General features: G+C 36.6%; 1 protein-coding gene across 11 annotated transcripts in view; it reads right to left on the reverse strand.

The window, feature by feature from the left end:
• dock3 (dedicator of cytokinesis 3) overlaps window positions 1-19386 on the reverse strand; it is a 276148-nt gene that overhangs the window by 20151 nt on the left and 236611 nt on the right. For 8 of the 11 annotated variants that reach the window (XR_010896060.1, XM_067395896.1, XM_067395895.1 and 5 more), the window contains 24 exons: window positions 17404-17574; window positions 15508-15600; window positions 14058-14250; window positions 13660-13787; window positions 13415-13561; window positions 11545-11643; window positions 11361-11455; window positions 10935-11010; window positions 9868-9968; window positions 9096-9154; window positions 8432-8580; window positions 7616-7701; window positions 7224-7319; window positions 5677-5737; window positions 5477-5570; window positions 4873-5021; window positions 3792-3878; window positions 3511-3615; window positions 3201-3342; window positions 2203-2369; window positions 2022-2108; window positions 741-920; window positions 420-503; window positions 223-339 (listed from right to left, as the gene is read on the reverse strand). Coding sequence is in view for 10 of the 11 variants with exons in the window: in XM_067395896.1 (XP_067251997.1) it covers window positions 223-339; window positions 420-503; window positions 741-920; window positions 2022-2108; window positions 2203-2369; window positions 3201-3342; window positions 3511-3615; window positions 3792-3878; window positions 4873-5021; window positions 5477-5570; window positions 5677-5737; window positions 7224-7319; window positions 7616-7701; window positions 8432-8580; window positions 9096-9154; window positions 9868-9968; window positions 10935-11010; window positions 11361-11455; window positions 11545-11643; window positions 13415-13561; window positions 13660-13787; window positions 14058-14250; window positions 15508-15600; window positions 17404-17574 (2766 nt within the window). In the remaining variant the exon portion in view is untranslated. The remainder of the gene's footprint in view (window positions 1-222; window positions 340-419; window positions 504-740; window positions 921-2021; window positions 2109-2202; window positions 2370-3200; window positions 3343-3510; window positions 3616-3791; window positions 3879-4872; window positions 5022-5476; window positions 5571-5676; window positions 5738-7223; window positions 7320-7615; window positions 7702-8431; window positions 8581-9095; window positions 9155-9867; window positions 9969-10934; window positions 11011-11360; window positions 11456-11544; window positions 11644-13414; window positions 13562-13659; window positions 13788-14057; window positions 14251-15507; window positions 15601-17403; window positions 17575-19386) is intronic. The other 3 variants (XM_067395903.1, XM_067395900.1, XM_067395898.1) reach the window with 2 other exon arrangements.

A 19386-nucleotide genomic window follows, 5' to 3' on the forward strand; every position in this document is an offset into this window, starting at 1 on the left:
AACAAATAAATAACTGTACCTCAAACTAACAGACATGGACTAAATCCACAAACTTGCTTTTTTATTTTCTTACTTATAATAAAATCTAATAATATAAATTAAATAAAAGTTGAATACATTTTGATTTATTGGGGTCTTTATCTAAATTTTTATTTATTGGGTTAAAATTAAAATTTTGTTGACAAATCTGTCATTTCATAAGAAGCAGGTATGAGGTCTCACATGACAGAGGCTGCTCCTCATCATCTGGAACTGGTCGATTAGCTTCTTGTGCAGGGGACGCATTTCCGGGTGCACCAGTTTCTCATGGACGGCCAGACCCACACCGAGGATATGAACCTATGGGGTTTAAATAAGGATGATTATTTGACCTTTTCAAAATCTTCATTGCATTGTTAAAATGAAGAAGTTGTGTTCACCTGTTCTTGCATCAGATCCTTGAGTTGAGTGATCTTCTCTGTATCCTCTGGGTGACTGCTAATGTACTCTTTATCGAAGAATGCCTGCGAGACAATAAGCATAAAAACGTTCAACAACTTATAATGATCTGTTATTTTATATAAAGGCTGAATGTCTGATGTTCATTCATCTGAGCAACAAAAATCTTGTCAACGCAATAGAAATGTAAAGAAAGCAGTGCTGCTAGTGTGAAGTTTCTAAAGCACAATTAGAAACAATGTTCATTTCAACCTCGCAATGTTAAATTTGGTAGAGTTCGCAGTAGCGAGTACACCACTCACTTCCTGGTATCTGGCGATACCCCCGTTGACAGCTGCATCGATCACCCCATTCAGGCACATGCTGAGCAGGTTAATGTTTCCGTGAAGCTGCTTGTGCTGGTACTGACTGATCAGGGTGCGCAGCTCCTGGTTCTTATTCTCCACCACGTAAATGGCGTTCTCCAGGGGACTAACTTCAACCTAGAGTACATGACGTACATTTGGTAAATACAGGTGCTCTCAATGTATACTTCAATTTCACTTCAGTGAATCTGTACATTATTGTGACATTATTATTATCTTGAGTTTAGTGTTTGGGTATAACAATTGAGAGATTTGTTATATTATTATTAATTAAATACATTTAATTATTAATGTAAAATAACATTTAAAAAATTAATATGTAAATTCATGACAGTTTAAATTTTTACAGTTACGTTTTTAAGTTTAAATTGATTTTAGTGTTTGGGTAGTTTAAATGTAAATTACAGATGTTTTATTTAATACATTTTTTATGCAACATCATAATAAAAACATCAAGTATATAAATCCATGACTTCATGAAATTTACATAAAAAAAAAAAAAAATCATTAAATTTTTAAAAATTGAAAATAATTTTAGTGTTTGGTTAGTTTAAACGTGAGTTACAGATGTTTTATTTATTTAATAGTTTATGCAACATTATATTAAAAACTGATGTAATATGTACATTCTTGACTTATGAAATGCTCATGAAAGTTACATTTTTTAATAATAAAAAAGTTTAACTTAGTGAATCAGTAAACTTTTAAAAATTTAAATCAGACATTTATTTAATTAATTAATTATTTATGTAACATCAATATTCCAATTTAAGTGGACAATATGATAATAATAATAATAATAATAATAATAATAAACACTAATTTAACATTTTATGTTTATGGATAAAATCTTGTCCAAAATCTCAGCCCGATTATGGATTTTTTTTTTTTTTTTGCCTTTATTCATACAGTACAGTACAGAGAGCAGACAGGAAGAGAAGTGGGATCGGAAAGGAACAGAAACCTGGACTCGGACTTCAGTCAAAGCAAAACCGTGCCCATGATGCTATCAGCTCAGAACAAATTATGAACATTTTATTCAATTAAATTTTTCTTAAAACACAGTATAAATAGGTACTGGTAAATGTACCAGTGTATAATACACAAAGACACTTCCTAAATTATTGACTGAAAAGCTTTGAGATTCAAAAGGCAAACCAAAATGGTGGCCTCATTATGTTGATGATATATTCAGACTTCGTTTGGCGAGTCACCCACCAGCTCACGCTTATCCACTTCAAACCAGCGGGAGATCCCGGGCAGAGGGTGGGTGAGGATGAGTGTGGTCCGCTCAATCCAGAGACTCTGAAAAAACGCAGACATGATGCAACTTCAGCCAACGCCTGATGTTAAATACATTTACCCACTAGTGTTTCAGAGAGAAGAACTTTAAATTCACCTTAAATTCATTCTCCCTGTCTTTTGGCCCTTTATGGAAGGGCCGGTCATAACGGAATCGTCGGACATTATTGACTCTGTAGAAACTTTTGATGCGGTCAGGCACGCGGTCCATCTGTAGCACATCAATGTTTTCTGGAACTGGAGTCACAGCGTAGATCTGTAGGTCTATGGAACTTTACATGAAGGAAAAAAACAGCTACTATATTTCGAACAAGCAGGTTAAAAGGACAGATGACCCTAAAAATGAATAGTCCATCACAATTTTATGTTGTGAGTGAAATGAGTGAATGAATGAGTGAATGGGTGAGTGATTGAATGAATGAATAAATGAGTGAATGAGTGAGTGATTGAATGAATGAATGAATAAATGAGTGAGTGAGTGAGTGAATGAATGAATGAATGAATGAATTGATTGTTTAACTGATTAATGAATGAACATATGAATGATTACTGTTGTGGAACATTTTATATAATTAAATGTATATAATATTATAAATACATAATATTACTTTTTTTTGGGTGAGCATTTTTTTTAGGTATACAAAATATTTAGTGCAGAATCAAATAAACTACAAACTAATGTTGAAATATCAAGTTTCGCTGCAAGTTTGTAAGTAAATCTGCTATGAAATTTACCACTCAAACAACCTTTATCTTACTTTTGTTGTACACCAATAGAAATAATATAAATGATGCTTGGTTTCGTATTGTTAATGGCATGAAAATTGGCTCACCCTGAACTGAAATGCAAAAAAAAAAAAAAAAAAAAAAAGGCAATTTCCTTAACCCCTTTCCCTTAAAAGCCCCCCCAAACCATGTAATATTCTAATAATAATAAGTATATATATTCTAAAAAAAAAAAAAAAGATTTTATGTCCATGGACAAAATCTTGGCTGCCCAGCCAAATTATCATCTTTTATTTTATTTTATTTAGTCATTTTCTTTAAAACAAACAACAAACAAACATCTAATGCTTTTATTGTGGTGAAGGATACACTGAGCATCACCCTGTAAAATCCCCTCATCTGGTTGATTAGGGTGCTGCATGGAGATTGCTTGTGGAAATTCTCCCAGCATTCTTTGCTGAAAGGCTTCAAGCCTCTCATAGTCATGCCCCCGACAAACAAACTCCTTATTCTGTGTAGAGAGAAAAAAAAAATCTATAAATACATATATTTATAAATAAATACTATATAATTAATTGTTTCATTTCTTATTTATTTTTTATTTATTTTAAATTAAAAATCAATCCCTTAATCCTTACAATTATGACAAATATAGCGTGTAAATATTGCAATAGCTCACCCTGAGGAAGAAGGGAAATTTCCGACCATAAAATCCCACTCTGAAGAACTCCGGCTCAAGTCGCTGCTGTTCCATGATGTTGTCATAATACGCCGCCTCCATTTTCTGTACAGAAAGAAAGAGCTAAATATTCACACAGCATTGACCTCCTTCTGAGAATAATACATAACAGTACATTAATAGCTATGTGGTCCACTCAAAGTGCTGTTATATAATCTCCATTCATATATTCACATTTAAAAAAAAAAAAAAAAAAAAAAAGAACATCAAAAAGCACTGACCCGTATCCAGCTGAGACTCTGATAATCGTACAGGGACTCGTACTGGAAGGCTAGTTCTCGGCACAGCGGGATGCCATACTCCCAACACTGGGAAGTGAACAATGGCAGGACAGAAAGTTTAATGTGCATTTTAAAACTAGATTTGCATTTCCAGAAAAGCAGAATTCTGGTATGTTAAGTTTTAGTCAAGTTTTTAAAAACTTAATGTTTGCACCTTGATTACTGTCAATATGCAAATTAATCTAAGAAACGTGAATCTGTATTCAGTATTCAATTATTAAAATTAGTTACATTTGATTTTTTAAAATGTTAAAAATGTTAAAGTACCCATGAAATTACAATGTGCCTTATCTATACTATATTTGCATATTATAGATCTATGTAATGTTTAATCAAAATGTCATAATTGAACCTTCTAGTGAAAAAAAAAAAAAAAAAAAAAAAAACCCTTAAATCTAGTGACAAATGCATGATTTCTTTAATCATTTAGTTTGTTTTGATCAGACTACTTTTGAGAGCCACTTCCACATCTTAACACATCTTTTTTTGGACCCCATTGATATTCATTATAAGGTTTGAAAGTTCGAAAAAAATAATTCATTTGTTTAAGTTGCGATGAACTGGAAGTAGCGTCAGATTGGGTGCAAAGCCACAACAGCTTGAAGCTGTCTGGACTCAAGAGAAATTCCAAATCTATATGTACTGATGTCAGAAGTAGCGCAAAGGCATGGAGTACTTCAGAAATAGTATAGATAAAGTGTACACAGTATCACTGACTACAATGGGTTCTCTTTGCTTTTGTCGCATTGTGCCACTTGTAGGCATAAATTATCCACAGAAGTGTGAATAGAGTCTGTACATTAAATTCCTCTGATTAACTGGCCATTTGTCTCAAGAACATTATAGACCAATCCTGCAACAGTTGACGTCCATTTTGTCAGACAATATTTTGCTCTTTTCTAATGTAAGTCTAAGGAGGATCATTGTGTTTGGACAACTTAAGTTCGAATTTTATAGAAATTGCTCAAAAAAAATGGTAAAACGTTGTTTACGGGACAAAAAAAGTGGTATCTGTAAATACCTTTCCCTTGTTGAAGTAGTGGATGACCTTACGACAGAGACCCTCTTTACGATGCCATTCGCTCTGTGCAGGATAGTGCAGGAACTCTCTGAGGGGTCTTTCCTCCCAGTGGAGCAGCTCCCAGTACAGCAGGAGTGTAAACGCCGCCTCTGTAGGACACAACAGTTGATATAGTTGAAATACTCTTGCGTAATATACTTTCTTTTACCTAAACTGGTAGAGCATGGTGCTAGCAGGTCAAGGTCACGGGTTTAATTCTTAGGAAACACACAGTGATAAAATGTATACTTTATATGCACTGTTATATGCACCAATTTTGCATTCCACTATGCTTCTTTTTATGCTTCCATTGGTTTTCTATATAAACATGCACCAGGTGGATGTCTGAATGTTACATTTGCATCTTTTGCAGTCTCGCACATGACATGGCGTTCTAAAAATGTGGCGATCAAATTAAAATAAGTTTAAAAACTGTGCATGTAGACCTTGCATTGTTTTTTCATTCCACTGCCCTGCGTCTCATGTTTTTAAACGCAATTCTATGTGATGTGGCCTATGCAGTTTTTAAATGTGCAAATGTGAAGTAACTGAATAACTCTCTCACCTGTGTAGTTTTCAGCCTGCAGGTGCATGTCGCACAGCTTGTGAATGTATCGGATGTACATCTCCTCCTTGTTAATCTCCGACTTGTAGAAATTCTACAAAATGACATCATATGATCACCAGGTTACTTTTGCTTGATTGCAAAAAAGCCATACAGCATATATTAGGTTCACAGAGGTTCGAACGAAGGCTAAGTCTCACCAGCAGGTTGACGGTGCAACCAATCTTCTTGTTTTCTGTCTCATCACCTTTCATGCAATCTCTGCCGACAAAAGAAACAGAAAGTCTTAGTAGATACACAATGCCACGCCCACTGACCATCAAATCTGATTGGCTGGTTTCTACACAATTTCTAGAGACTTCCACTTTATTTGTCCCCAGAAGTATTAACTGTCGAATGAGCTGTGGCTGAACACTTTGCCAGTCAAATGGCCACATCCTGTTTAAGAAAGCAGCTATTGGTCAGAAAAATCTGCATTGTGCACAGGAAGTGAAACAAATTAGTTATGATAGACTACATGTGCCTCTAATGCCACGTACTATACTATAGTGGTATCATTAATTAAAGCTGAAACTAAAACTAATATTAATCATTTTTGGTAACTGAAATCAAGCTGAAGTATAATAATAATAATAATTATAAATATTAGAAGAAAAACATAGGGCCCTATTTTAACGATCTAAACGCAAAGTGTAAAGCGCACAGTGCAGGTGCACTCAGGGCGTGTCCAAATCCACTTTTGCTATTTTTTAATGACGGAAAAAATGGTCCGTGCGCCGGGGCGCATTTTTGAAATGGGTTGTCCCTATTCTCTTAATGAGTAATGGGTGTAACGTTCAATAAACCAACCAGAGTGTCATCTCCCATTCCCTTTAAGAGCGAGATGCGCTCGCACCATGGCGGATTGCTATTTACATGGCGGAATTTTTTGGCTATGAGTCAGTTAATATATATGTGTGTGTATTGGCATGATTGTTCAATTAATTAGCCAATTTCGTTCATCATTATAAGTAGTAATAGGCTGAATTGAAAATAGGTAGCCTAATTCTAATACACGTAATGACTATTCATCATTACATTTTTATATTTATGTAGCCTACACAATAATATTCTTTTACACTGTAATCCTTTTGTTTTTAATATTTGGCATGTTTGTGTGATGGGCATCCCTGTGTGTAATAAGCAAAGTCAACGCGCACTGTGGACGCGCCCGGAGGCACAGTTTCTACCAACGCGCTCTAACAAAAAAAAATTTGCTCCATTGACTTTAGACTTTAGACCAGGTTTGAGTTGGTCGCAGTCTATTTTCAGCTCCTTAAAATAGCAATGCGCCGGCAATGCGCCTGAACACACCTCTTTTTTAGACCAGCACGCCCATGGGCGCACTAACTGGAGCAAATGCATTAACTAATTTAAGGACGTGGCACTGAACGGGAAAATGCGAATGGCGCCGGACGCAAACTAGCAAACACACTTGCGCTGCGCCTTGCGTCGCATTGCGCCGGGTGTATTATAGGACCCATAATCTTAGACAATTAGAAATGTTGCCTTGGCAGCTAACTGAAATAAGATTAAGTTGATTTACTAAAGTTACTTAAACTGCGGTAAAAGTAAATTATAGCTAAATAGAAATATATAAAAATAATAAATAATACATAAATATCAATATATTCAAAATCTAAATAAGTATTATAATAGTATATAAAATAATACTAAAACAACACTCACACTTAGATGGGAGTTTTACCTGTAGTCCAGCAGTCTTTCCATGAGGCGCGTGACAGATGTGACAAAGGAGATGCCCGTCTCCCTCCAGGTCTCCTGCTCGATCTTCTCCAGCAGACTAGACATGAACGGCACGCATATACATAGTTTTTTAAGGTCACTTCATGGGCAGAAGGTAAAAGAGGGGCTTGTAAAGGAAGATCCTTTTTAGTGGCATCTGACTGGTTGAACAGGGTTAGTTTCCTCTTACCTTGGGTACGGCCCAAACAGCTGAGTTCTAATAATCCCGCAGCACAAGGCAAATCAGAGACACTCAGGTTATGACATGCGACATAAACGGGTGCATGTGTAGCTGTGTGTGTCAGTGGAGAAGGCAGAGGGAGTGTGTGAGTGTGTGTGTGTGTGTACACTTACAGTAAACTGAAGAGTTCTCTGTAATTCTCGTCTCCTTTGCCTTCAGACACCAGACTGTCCAGCTTGTCTATCAGTTCTGCCTCCACCTGCACCGCAAACATGAACTGAATTGTGCGCCGATAATGAACAGATGACAGACGAATGGAGAATTTTCTATGGTTTTTGCCTTTTTTTGGAGGTAGCACCAAGTAATGTAATATATATAAACTTTTATTATTATTGATAATAATAATCCAGAATAAAATTTAATTATTAATATTACTTAAAAGTTTTTATAGCTTGTCCTCCCACCCCCCGAAAATTACATTATTTATTATTTCATTATTTTCACCCAAATTGCCAAATAATATTGGATCAGATGCTTTCTAAAATAAATACATACATAAAATGATCCTTCTTTGTACTAATATTTTACATTACAATTAAATATATATTAATATAGTATAATATATATTAATATATATATAGTATAAATTCATATTAATATATTAAATATTTCTATATATTAATCTTATTTCATTTTTTTTTTACTTCAAAATGGCATTATTTCTCAAGAATATACAATTATTTTGCATTAGCTTATTTATTTACTCATTCCATTCTTTTCATTAATTTATTGTACACTATGTCCATCGTAACAGACATCATAAATAAAATATGATAATAAACATTTCATTTATTTATTATAATTTATGGTTCATTTATGGTAGAGTCAAAATGAACATAGTTGTATTTGTTTGTTTCCTTGGAACATAACTCAGAGTAAGAGAAAAATAGCCAAGAAAAGACAGAAAAGCAGATGCAGGTATAATGGACCTGTTTGAAGTTGCCGTTCTTTCTCTGTTCCCAGTCCATCATATCGTGGAAGATGGGGATCATTATATTTCGGACTTCATTTTGAGGTACGAGCGTCACACCCAAAAATGGGCCAATCATTCCTGGTATGAAGTGGATCTTATTCTCACCTGCAGCCAAACCAAGCAAACCGACAACCGTGATTATTCATTAAAAAATAATGTTTGATTTTCACGTGACAAGGTGTTTCTTTAACGCTCATATAAATCAATTTAACATAATGAATACAGAAAACATTTGTTTGTTCTACTCTTTTGCATTTGTTATCAAATGTCTGGGTCTGGGACAAGATTAAAATCTATTTAAAAAAAAAAAAAAGAAAAAAAAAGAAGTTTTAACATGAGCATCATATAAAACAAACAAACAAACAAACAAACAAACAAACAAACAAACAAAAAAAGGCTGAAATCAATTTTTTTTGGGGACAAAATTTCCCAAAGTTGATGCAACTATGGTGGTTTACGGGGGAATTTCTGCAGTGCAGTACCTTCTTCCACCTCAAGAGTTCAGTACTGCTTTTCGGAAGCAAGTGAATGCTTGTGTTTGTGTCTGTGCATGTGCAGAGAAATGCAGGAAAAGAGAATGAAACAGAGAGAAAAGACAGAGAGAGAATCAAAACACTCACCCAAATTCTGCCACATGCTAAATAGCTCATAAGCCATCATGACCCTCATATCACCATACCTGCAAAAACAACAAAAACAAACTCCTCTAAACCCGTGCAAGATTGTAAGATACAAACAGCATGCATTAAACATACAACAGACTTAGAAGAACAGGAGAGCTACATGCTAGGCTGAAGATTACTGATGCATGCCATGCAGCAGACTTCCGTCCATTTCTGCATCTACTGCTTTTTCTTTTGAAGTATTTGACCAGTAGCTGAAGGAACCCGTATTTATTAATCATGAGATGCAGATCTCATGGCTAACAACAAAAGGAGGGAGAGCTAGACAGAAAAAGATGGAATACAAAGAGATGTAGCATTTACTCTGAATGGATTTAATATGGATTAGCCCTCACTACAACACTCAAATTATTATTTTTATTTATATATATATATATATATATATATATATATATATATATATATATATATATATATATATATATATATATATTTTTTTTTTTTTTTTTTTTTTTTTTTTTCATAATTAAATGAGTATTAAATCAGTATTCTGGATTAAATACAACTTAAGCTTTACAGACAGCATTTGTGACATGACGACAAAACCACCGATTTTTGTCCTTCTGTTTGTAACAAAATGACAATGAAAGTCTGAGGAAGGAAAATATTACAATCTGTATACATTTAGAACAAACAACATTGATGTCTTTGTAGTTTCTTTAGATTTGAAGGTCATTACAGTGTGTGAATAAGCAGGATCAAGTCTTACTTGTCAAAGACTTTCTTCCGCTTGGCTGGTGTCAGAGTCTCCAGCTGCAAACTGGGCTGGTTGATGAACAACACCACTAGACTGAAGTACGAATTCCACACCTGATGGAAAAAGAAACACATAAACGCTTAGTCATGCTACTGTGATGCTTTCTGTGCTGCCAAATTTCTTTAACAGAGATCTTGACAAAGCTTTGAAGGAGCATTACTATGGATATACACAACTAATTGATTCTTTGGTGGCTGTGTCTTAGCTAAAACCCCTCCGAGAAAGGAAGACACACCTTCCATTTATTTTCCATTTCACATTTGCCGTTTCTTGGCAAATTTTAGCTGGCGAAATTCACGCAATCGGGAATTTGGCATGAGGGTGAAATATATCCCCAAGCAGATTTCGCAATGGGTTCAGCTAGTAATGCTTGGATAGAAAGTGACTTCTGAGAGAGCTGTTTCATACATCCACACTATTGACAATAGAAAATTAACCTTTTTTGCCATCAAAAAAGTTCATATTGACCTTTTGACATTACTGACATCTCAATATGCAGTAGAATTATTATATGTTAATTAATTACTTGCAAATATTTGATACATAATAACCAGTATATGGTTTGTTTTGGGCACTCTGATGCTAGTTTTACCATGGCTTTACTGGTCAAACTGATCTACCTGCAACTATTAACTACCTTAACCAGTTTGTATTCTGGATTTAAGCTTCTCTACAATGATCTATGTGCTGTTTCTTTCCAGGGGATATTCAGTGAAAGCCCACACTGACAGACAGGGCCATGTTTTTCTCTGAAAGATAACCTTCATTAATAATTCAGGAGATTTGAACTTTTCCAGTCTCCCTGGTTAGTGGCACCATCTGTCTTGATCAGGGAAGAGAGCTTCATTAGAGTGGATTAGAGAGAGCCAAGAGTGTCCAACAGCAGGACACCATATAGGCCCACATCAAGCATGTTTGTGTACATGTGAATGTGAACTTTAAAAAAAGAGATGTGTGTATTTTTTAAAAATCACGCAATGTGCAATGTGTGCAGGTTGATGTTCATCACAATCACACACCTTAAAATCAAAGTCAGCATCCGTAAAGCTTTTATGGAGAGCAGGCGACAGATACTGAGTTGTGCTCACAATGATACTGCAAGAAAGAGAAAGGGATAATCAGAAACCCCCCCCTTTTTTTTTTTTTTTACTGACCACAAACCTCTGAAAGGTAGTTTTTACATATCTGTTCAAAAGTGCACTTATGCTCTGTAAAAATAAATGCCACTTTTTGGTCTAATGCACATTCATGATTCACATTAATGACATTCATATTGTAAGTGTGACTTAAGTGCCCGGAAGCCACTGTACAAGTACCCAAATTATGATATTTCCAGAGAAATAAATTAGTTTTATTCAAAGCAAAACAATATGTTTAACATTAAGTAAAACGTTCTGGAAAGAAGCAGAAAGGGGAAAAAGGGGGGAAAAATGGTCGATTCTCACTTGCTGGTGAGCAGTCGCATGACGTTCCAGTCACGTGGGAATATACTGAGCTTCATCAGGTTTCTGAACACACAGAAAATCTTCAGCAAGAACTCCTGCAAGAGACGGGATTGTATATATACATGCTGGTTAGAGGAAAGCATTTCATTATAAAACATTCATATGCTTGACTTTTGAAATTTACCTTTAGCTCCTCTTTGCTCTGGAAGTTGTCTAGTAGGTGTTGAAAGTGAATGTCTGACATTTGACGCAGGAGGGACAACAAGCAGGACACATACTCCCCCTGCCAATTAGAAAGTAGGCAAGTCCTTGTGAGCCAATCAATCTGTTAATTTTGGCAATCAAACAGACAATCAAACGCATCCAAAGGGAGCGGGGGAGCAGAATGAATGAGAGACATGAAGACATTGTGGGATGAATTCACTAAACAGTTGCGGCACTTAGTCTTAGCCTCAGATGGCACGCCACAGACCGCCTACAGTCTTTTCACTGAATTTCTGAAGTATTTTGAAGACAAAAATGGAAACGCTTGCTGAAATCACCAGATCGAATATGACTAGCTGGCTTCACACAACTTTTTTAATCAGTTGATATAAATGATTTGTTGGTCAGGCGGTCTCTTTCTGTCCAAATGGGCAGTTCTTGGCCAGAGTAAGCTGAAATGTGGACTAGGCTTAATGTTAATCACAAGTCTGGTAATGTGAGACTAGTGCGTGGTATTTTAGCGCAAATCTCTTTGTCTGATTCACTAACCACCCACAATTCAATGACAGCAGGCACAATATGCATATTTATATTAGGTCACTGTCGTTCTACATTGGGCAGCCAAGCCTGTAAATTCCATGTAAATGACGCTCTTTGTAGAATGTGACGGTTTCATAAACGTCAACACAAACTTACCTGACGCAACTGACACTGCAATAGTATCGGCCACAAAATATAGACTTTTTTTAGTGATCATGGCAGTGGTAGTGTCTCAAACAATGATTAAATGATTTTAACCAGGCATGTATCCTGATGCAAGATTTCTTTGTACATACTTTCGATATTTAAATACTCAATTCAGATGCCAATAAAACTCAGACAATGTTTGCAAATAGGTGATGCTTTCAAAGGGCGCAGTTTATTCTCAGTGAATTCTCCCGCCTGAGTAGATCATGCTTTCTTTTAACTACATATAGACAGACATGATATTATTTTCTGCTGGGTTCTGTTTATAAGCAATATATGATGAATACATTAATAATTAAACATTAAAAGCAAGCGAGTGTAAATCAAAGGATGCAAACCCATACAGCAGAGTATAGATCAGAGTATGTTTGTGTTCTAATAGTTTACTGTTGATCTTAGTTTTCCCAGACAGTGTCACAACAGACTAAACATAAGAGACGTGAGGAAAACATGCATGGATGAGTCTAACGAAACCTGTCAAGAAACGTCAGGGTCATACTTCATACCAAAATCCAAAGAAATTAAGTAATTTTGCATGTGTATTTTACAGAAAGAAATCAACAACCCACCCTATAAAATGCTAAACATATGCTTCATATCTCCACGCAAAACAAAATTTTTAGTTTTTTCTTTTGTTAAAGAAATATGACCGGGACATTTCTGTGCAGTTTTAATGAAATTCAGCTGCATGAAGACATGTGTGAGTCAGTGAGTGAGTGTGAGACATAATAAACACAAAGCCATGAATTCGAAAGAGGGAGGGAGAGAGAGAGAGAGAGAGAGAGGTCTATAAAGGTCTTTCAATTTAAAACATTGGTATGATTAATGTTGGAGATGATGGTAGGACTATTTTCAAAGGTTTAATGTTATTGTTGAAATTAATCTCTCTATGAATAACATTTATGTGATTTTGCTTTCAGAACTTGACTGTTGCACTCAATGGCAGAAAAGGAGAGTTCCAGAAAGATACTGGGAAAGAAACAGAATATGAAGAAAAGATCTCAGTAAGGATGCTGCCAAGCCGGTGGAGAAGAACAGAGATGAAGGGATGGAAGTAAGGAAGGAAGGAAGGAAGTAGAATATCAGATTTGTTAGTTACTAACAGTGATCTCAGCCGTGCACTGTGGACAGCGCTGCCCTCTTACCGCCTCCTGAGACTGAGATTTACTCATGATGGCCAACAGCGTCTGCAACAACACATCCAACAAACTCTCCACCATCATCTCTACCTCCTCCTGCACAGAGCTCTCCTGCAAACAGGAAAAGAGAAACATTGTTTACTTGATCAATGTCACCAACGGGATGTTCAAAGTTTTGACGACGTTCACATTGACTGAAGTGTTTGTACCAATGAGCTGCTCTTAATAATGGAGAAAATGCTGCTCAGGATTCCTGAGCAGATCAGAAGCTCCTTCTGTTGCCGAAGATGCAGATGAATGTGATGGAGAACAACAGGAAGGAGAATTCTCCTTGATTCTATATAAAGAGACAGAGGGAGGTTATTAAAGCAATACTTTGTACTTTAAGGGGTACAACAGCTTGGGACAGCACCATTAAAGGGACAACTTTGCATCTTATCTATTCCTAAAATTTGCATATTAGTACTTTAGAGTAGTACTACAATGAACCGCTTTAGGGGTAAATAAGATACAAAGATGTCCTTTGAGTGTAATTTATCAGGTACAGTTGTACCTGGTAAAGGTAAAAAAAAAAAAAAAAAAAATAGTATGTTTCTTTAATAAATACCTGGAAAGGAGAAAAGCCTGCTATCCACCGTTCGAGCAATGGACTGAAGCTTGACCACATCCATGGACTGACCGATGTGGACCGTACTAGGCATGCTACCCAGAGTTCCTCTCACAAACTCTGCCACTTCCTGTACTGTGAACATCTGAAGGAGCTCGTCAAAAATGGCAGGGAAAGAGTTGAGCAGGGCAGCCTGAAGAGATGGGAAAGGACAAGAGAAAGAAAGGTTGAGATTTGCATTTTCGTCATGGTTTGTGTTCCCCTTTTCAGACAGCTCAAGATGTGAAGGGACTGTTGGCCAAAGACGGGATGGACATCACCTATACAGCAAGAGATGAAGTAACAGTGAGGCTTTGTCAAGACCTCATGGTTACTTTGTAGATTAGAGAGTCAGTAAAGTAAATTTTTTGAGAGGAAGATGCCAAACCATCTATGGTGCTATATTAGAGGCTTTTAAACCTCCTGGAGACCCACTGCCCTGCAGAGTTTAGCTCCAACTCTAATCAAACACACCTGAACCAACCATTCCGTCCTTTGGATGAGACGTTAAATCGAGGTCCTGACTCTCTGTGGTTGTTAAAAATCCCAGGATGTACTTTGAAAAGAGGGGTGTAACCCCGGCATCCTGGCTAAATTTGCCCATTGGCCTCTGTTCATCATGGCCTCCTAATCATCCCCATATGCTGACTGGCTTCATCACTCAGTCTCCTCTCCACCAATAAACTGGTGTGTGGTGGGCACAATATGGCTGCCGTCGCATCATCCAGGTGGATGCTATACATTGGTGGTGGTTGAGGAGATTCCTCCTTCTACATGTAAACATTTTGAGTACCCAGAATTTTTTTATAAAAAATTCAAGGTCACTTGAAAATTACAAGCAGATGGTTAAAGTAGGTTGGAACTAAAATTTGCAGGACCGTGGGTCTCCAGGAGCAGGGTTGAAGACTGCTATAGAGTCACGGGCACAGCCAAAAACTTCTCAACTAGATTGGCATTGTGATTCATAATTGACACTTATCTATTCCTTTATTCAAATCTACCATTACATGAACTTCCACATCTCTTGCTTCTGAGGACTTCCCTTCCCCACTTTGCTCAACATTCCCATGGTGCGATCCATTACAGGCAAGGTGATCTCTGGTCACTGGTTCAATGCCACTGAAGAGGAAAGGTGAATAATTGAGGTGTTTGGAAGGACTGAACTTTGTGCAGAAGAAGACTTGGTGTCAAACACAGCAATCAAAACCAAGAAACACACCAAAGAACCCAGCAGAAACATTGGGAAACATTTGTTGGCAGTGTGTTTTGGTTGTTGGTTCATGTTGGGGTCTGGTGTTCTGAAAACGTACTGAATGGTTGTATGTGACTGTAGTTTTGGGCATTGGGTTGGGTTGTGAGGAAATCTCCATTCCATTACTGTGGGGCAATTCATCAAGCTGCATCTACTTACAGACAGTGGAGAGGGCCGTGGGGCATTACAGCTCAACGGCTGCAAGCAGTTGCCCTGGATGGCAGTGGCTTGTCCTGTAGTTGGCTGGGGACCCTAGGGGGTACAATGAGGTTGGGCAGGATTGGGTCAGGATACAGGGCAGGGATGGAAAAAGTCCACAAAGGTACAATATGGGACAATTTAGGAAAAACATTAAGTCAACAAAAAAACAAAAAACAAAAAAAAGTCTAAATCTTCATCAAAGCATTTGTTCAAGAATTGTTGGTAGGATGGACTGTAATGTGTCCAGATACTGAGTACAGCCACTTTTTTTTTTATTTTTTTTTTATTCTTCGGTTCCTGGTGGATCCATTGATCCACTGATGAATGCTGGAGACATGAACAATAAAATATGGTGGCGACAGAAAAAGTCATGTGGAAGAAATACAACAAAGATTTCATTACCTAATAAAAATTTTCCTTGTACATAATCTACATGAATGTAAAATTTCAAACATTAATAGAGAAAGATTTTTCACATTTTTCTGTACAAACACTACCAATAATTAAACAAAAGAGACTTATAACAAAGTCCATCTGTCTACAACCCCCAACCCTATGTATTAAACTTTGGCACATAAACCTTTAACACATTGTTTGTCCTATGGAACTCAATGATACCTCAAGTCATGAGCCTTACTGAGGGGAACTATTACCTGGTGAACAATAAAACATATATAGGGATCAGAATATCATAGTAACTTGGAGGAGGGCTAGTTTGACTCGGGCCAGTAAACATCCACCTTAGCATCCACCTAGAAATGCTTTTAGCATTAATCTAAAACACCCTCACAACTGCATACAGTAATGCCCTGACAACATACAAGCATCATAGCAGCAAATAACATTCACACCATTTTCAGAATATGTAAAATGTAAAAATAGTGGCTAATGATAGTACAGTTTCTCAAAAACTTGTTTGGTGGTGTTGGTGTCTCTCTATCTTCATCTTGAGTCCTCTTGTCTTTTATTCTTCAAATTTGATACTTCAGAACATTTTACATCTGCTTCAATGAGCAAGCAATCTGAAGCAAGCAGATATCTTCTCAAACATACTCCTGCAGCCTTCAAGAAAAACCTTGTTTCGTATGATCACTACTCATTCTAAATGAGAAATGATTTCACAGGATATCCATGAGACGGGCCTGTCTAAACAGCTTAGACGTACATGTTTCTAACCAGCAGGGTGGGGCGAGAGCCATGAGGGAACGGTGCGAGGCCGTCAGCTGCGCGTTGCACCGGTCTCGTGTCTCTCACGAAGGAGCTCCGGAAGCATAAAAGGAGGAGCGACGACAGTTAAGGACGAGAGAGGACCAGGCATGGATTTAACTTTATGTTTTGTTATGTTTGTCCTCACAGACAACTGCCGGCATTTTACTTTCGTTTTGTTGTTTATTTATTTTATTGGTATTAAAGTTGTGTTAAACGTTCACCGGTTCCCACCTCCTTATTCCTGTATCAACTAACCTTACTACTGTGTTCTTTAGGGCAGAGATAGACAGATGCATAATTCTGATAGAAGACTAAACAAACCTGGGCCTCAAGGAAGCAGCTTTGATCTTGAGTCAACAACCATGGCTTTGGAGATCAGCAACTCGTTACAACTAAACCTTTCCTTTACAAACACATTACACCATCTTGTTCTTTTGTTCTTGTTTGTTTTTGATGCTTAATTCTTTAATTAAACAGAAGTGAGATATAAATTAATAAATTAATTAATATGAAAAAGAGCACAGTAACAAACATTTACCTGTTACATCCCACTTCCTGTAATTTCAAGCTTTTTATTTTTGACACAGTTGTATTTATACACCAGATTTCATGAAATGTGAAATGGTTCTTTTGTTTATATCTGACCTGGGTAAAAATGAGCGTCTCAGAGCTGCGGCTGTCCAGACTGAGGACGAAACGGATGGATTGGAAAAGCTCCTGGATGCTGGCCCTAAATTGGTCCTCCTCCATCCCACAGGTGGCCCGGGAGTAGAGGATCCGTGACTGGACGATGAATTTAAACAAATACTCTAGAGCCTGAAGGAAGATTTACAATTAATGTGTGTACCCTGAATATGTCTGGGCTCCACATTTATGCTATAAAATGTCTTTAAAACATTCCAGTTAAAATAAATAGGGCCAATTCTTGTGCTTTTACTTGAAGACAAATGAAGAAAATTTAAAAAAATGTAAGAACATTTTTTTTTTTTTTTTTTTACATCAAGGGTGGGAAGTACTTAAGAAATTGTACTTAACCTCATGTAATTCCACACATGTAAGACCTTCATTCTTCTTCGGAAAACACAAATCAAGATATGTTTTGATGAAATCCGAGAGGTTTATGATTCATCCATAGACAGCAATATAATCAACACTTTCAAGGTCCAGAAAGGTACTAAATACATCATTAAAACAGTCGACGTGACTGCAGTGGTTCAACAATAATTTTATGAAGCAACAAGAATACTTTTTTTATGAGCAACAATAAAACAATGTGTCATTCTCATACATTGTTTACGTTCAGCGCTTCCAGATTCTATTTGAAAACGCCGACTCATTATTGGGCAGCTCCTGCATCAGCAGTATTGCAGCTTTGGCCAATACTGAGCCGGCATTCAGACGTAGAAGCCTGCACTGTGCTTACTGCGTCACCTGTGAAAGGATAACAACAGGGAAGAGAAGACATTGTTGAAGTCTGTTATGGTCGTTATTTTTGTTTTGTTTTTGCACACGAAATGTATTCACATCGCTTCTTAAAATTAAGGTTGAACCACTGCAGTCACGTCGACTGTTTTAATGATGTATTTAGTAACTTTCTGGACCTTGAAAGTGTTGATTATATTGCTGTCTATGGATGAGTCATATACCTCTTGGATAGCCTGACTTCGTCATACTCATATTCTAGGAAGAATGTGAGTCTGATACTGCTCCATTGCACTTGAATTATGGGGCGTGTCTTAACCGAACCAGTTAAAAAAAAACAACTCTGCACTCAATTGGATAGACCTACAACCAATCAGAGCAACGCAGCAAGTGACGTATGTTGAACTTGTACTTAAACGTTTGCCGAATCCCATTGGAAGGGCGGCAAACACATCTTTCCCATCGACAAATGCCTTGATTGTGGTTCTTTGTTCGTCTTTTAAAATTAATGCGCTGTCGATTTCTTTTATTCTTTTATTCCGTCCAAAAAATGTTGTGGGCGGGGTTCGGGCTGGCACCCAGGCTACCTCTTGGATATCATCAAAAAGATCTTAATTTGTGTTCCGAAGATGAATGAATTTCATTTTGGATGAACTAACTCTTTAATTACTAAAATATTATTTTGGGAAATTTGTACTCAATTAGAGTGCTAATGAAACTAAATACTTGTTTGCATTTACATAAAAAATAAAAAAAATAAAAAGAAAAACACTTTTTACTAATTACAATTTCATTTGTACTGAGTACAGTACAGATACCATTATAACCATTGCTGAAGATTAAAAAAAAAAAAAAAAAATGTGAAAAAACAACATTGAGACTGTGATTAAATGGGCTGCTTTTCACACTTTGTGCAACAAAATTACATTAGAAGTCTTTCGTTGTCTTTCATCAGCCAGTTTTAAAAGCCAAGAAAAAAAAAGGCTTTACACCTAAATACTTAAGTACAAATAAAACTTCTCACTTTCGCTCAAGTATGTTTCCAGCTAGATACTTTTGATATATTTGACACAGCACCCACACTTTAACTAAAGAATAATTTCTCTGTACTTTGACATTTTAATATGAGGGTACTGTCAGAACCAAAATGAATCACCACTCAAACCAGCAATGACAATACATCTTAACAAAACCCTACACTGAGTA

This window comes from Chanodichthys erythropterus, chromosome 10 (assembly GCF_024489055.1).
Source record: "Chanodichthys erythropterus isolate Z2021 chromosome 10, ASM2448905v1, whole genome shotgun sequence".
In the NCBI taxonomy this organism is placed as follows: Eukaryota; Metazoa; Chordata; class Actinopteri; order Cypriniformes; family Xenocyprididae; genus Chanodichthys; species Chanodichthys erythropterus.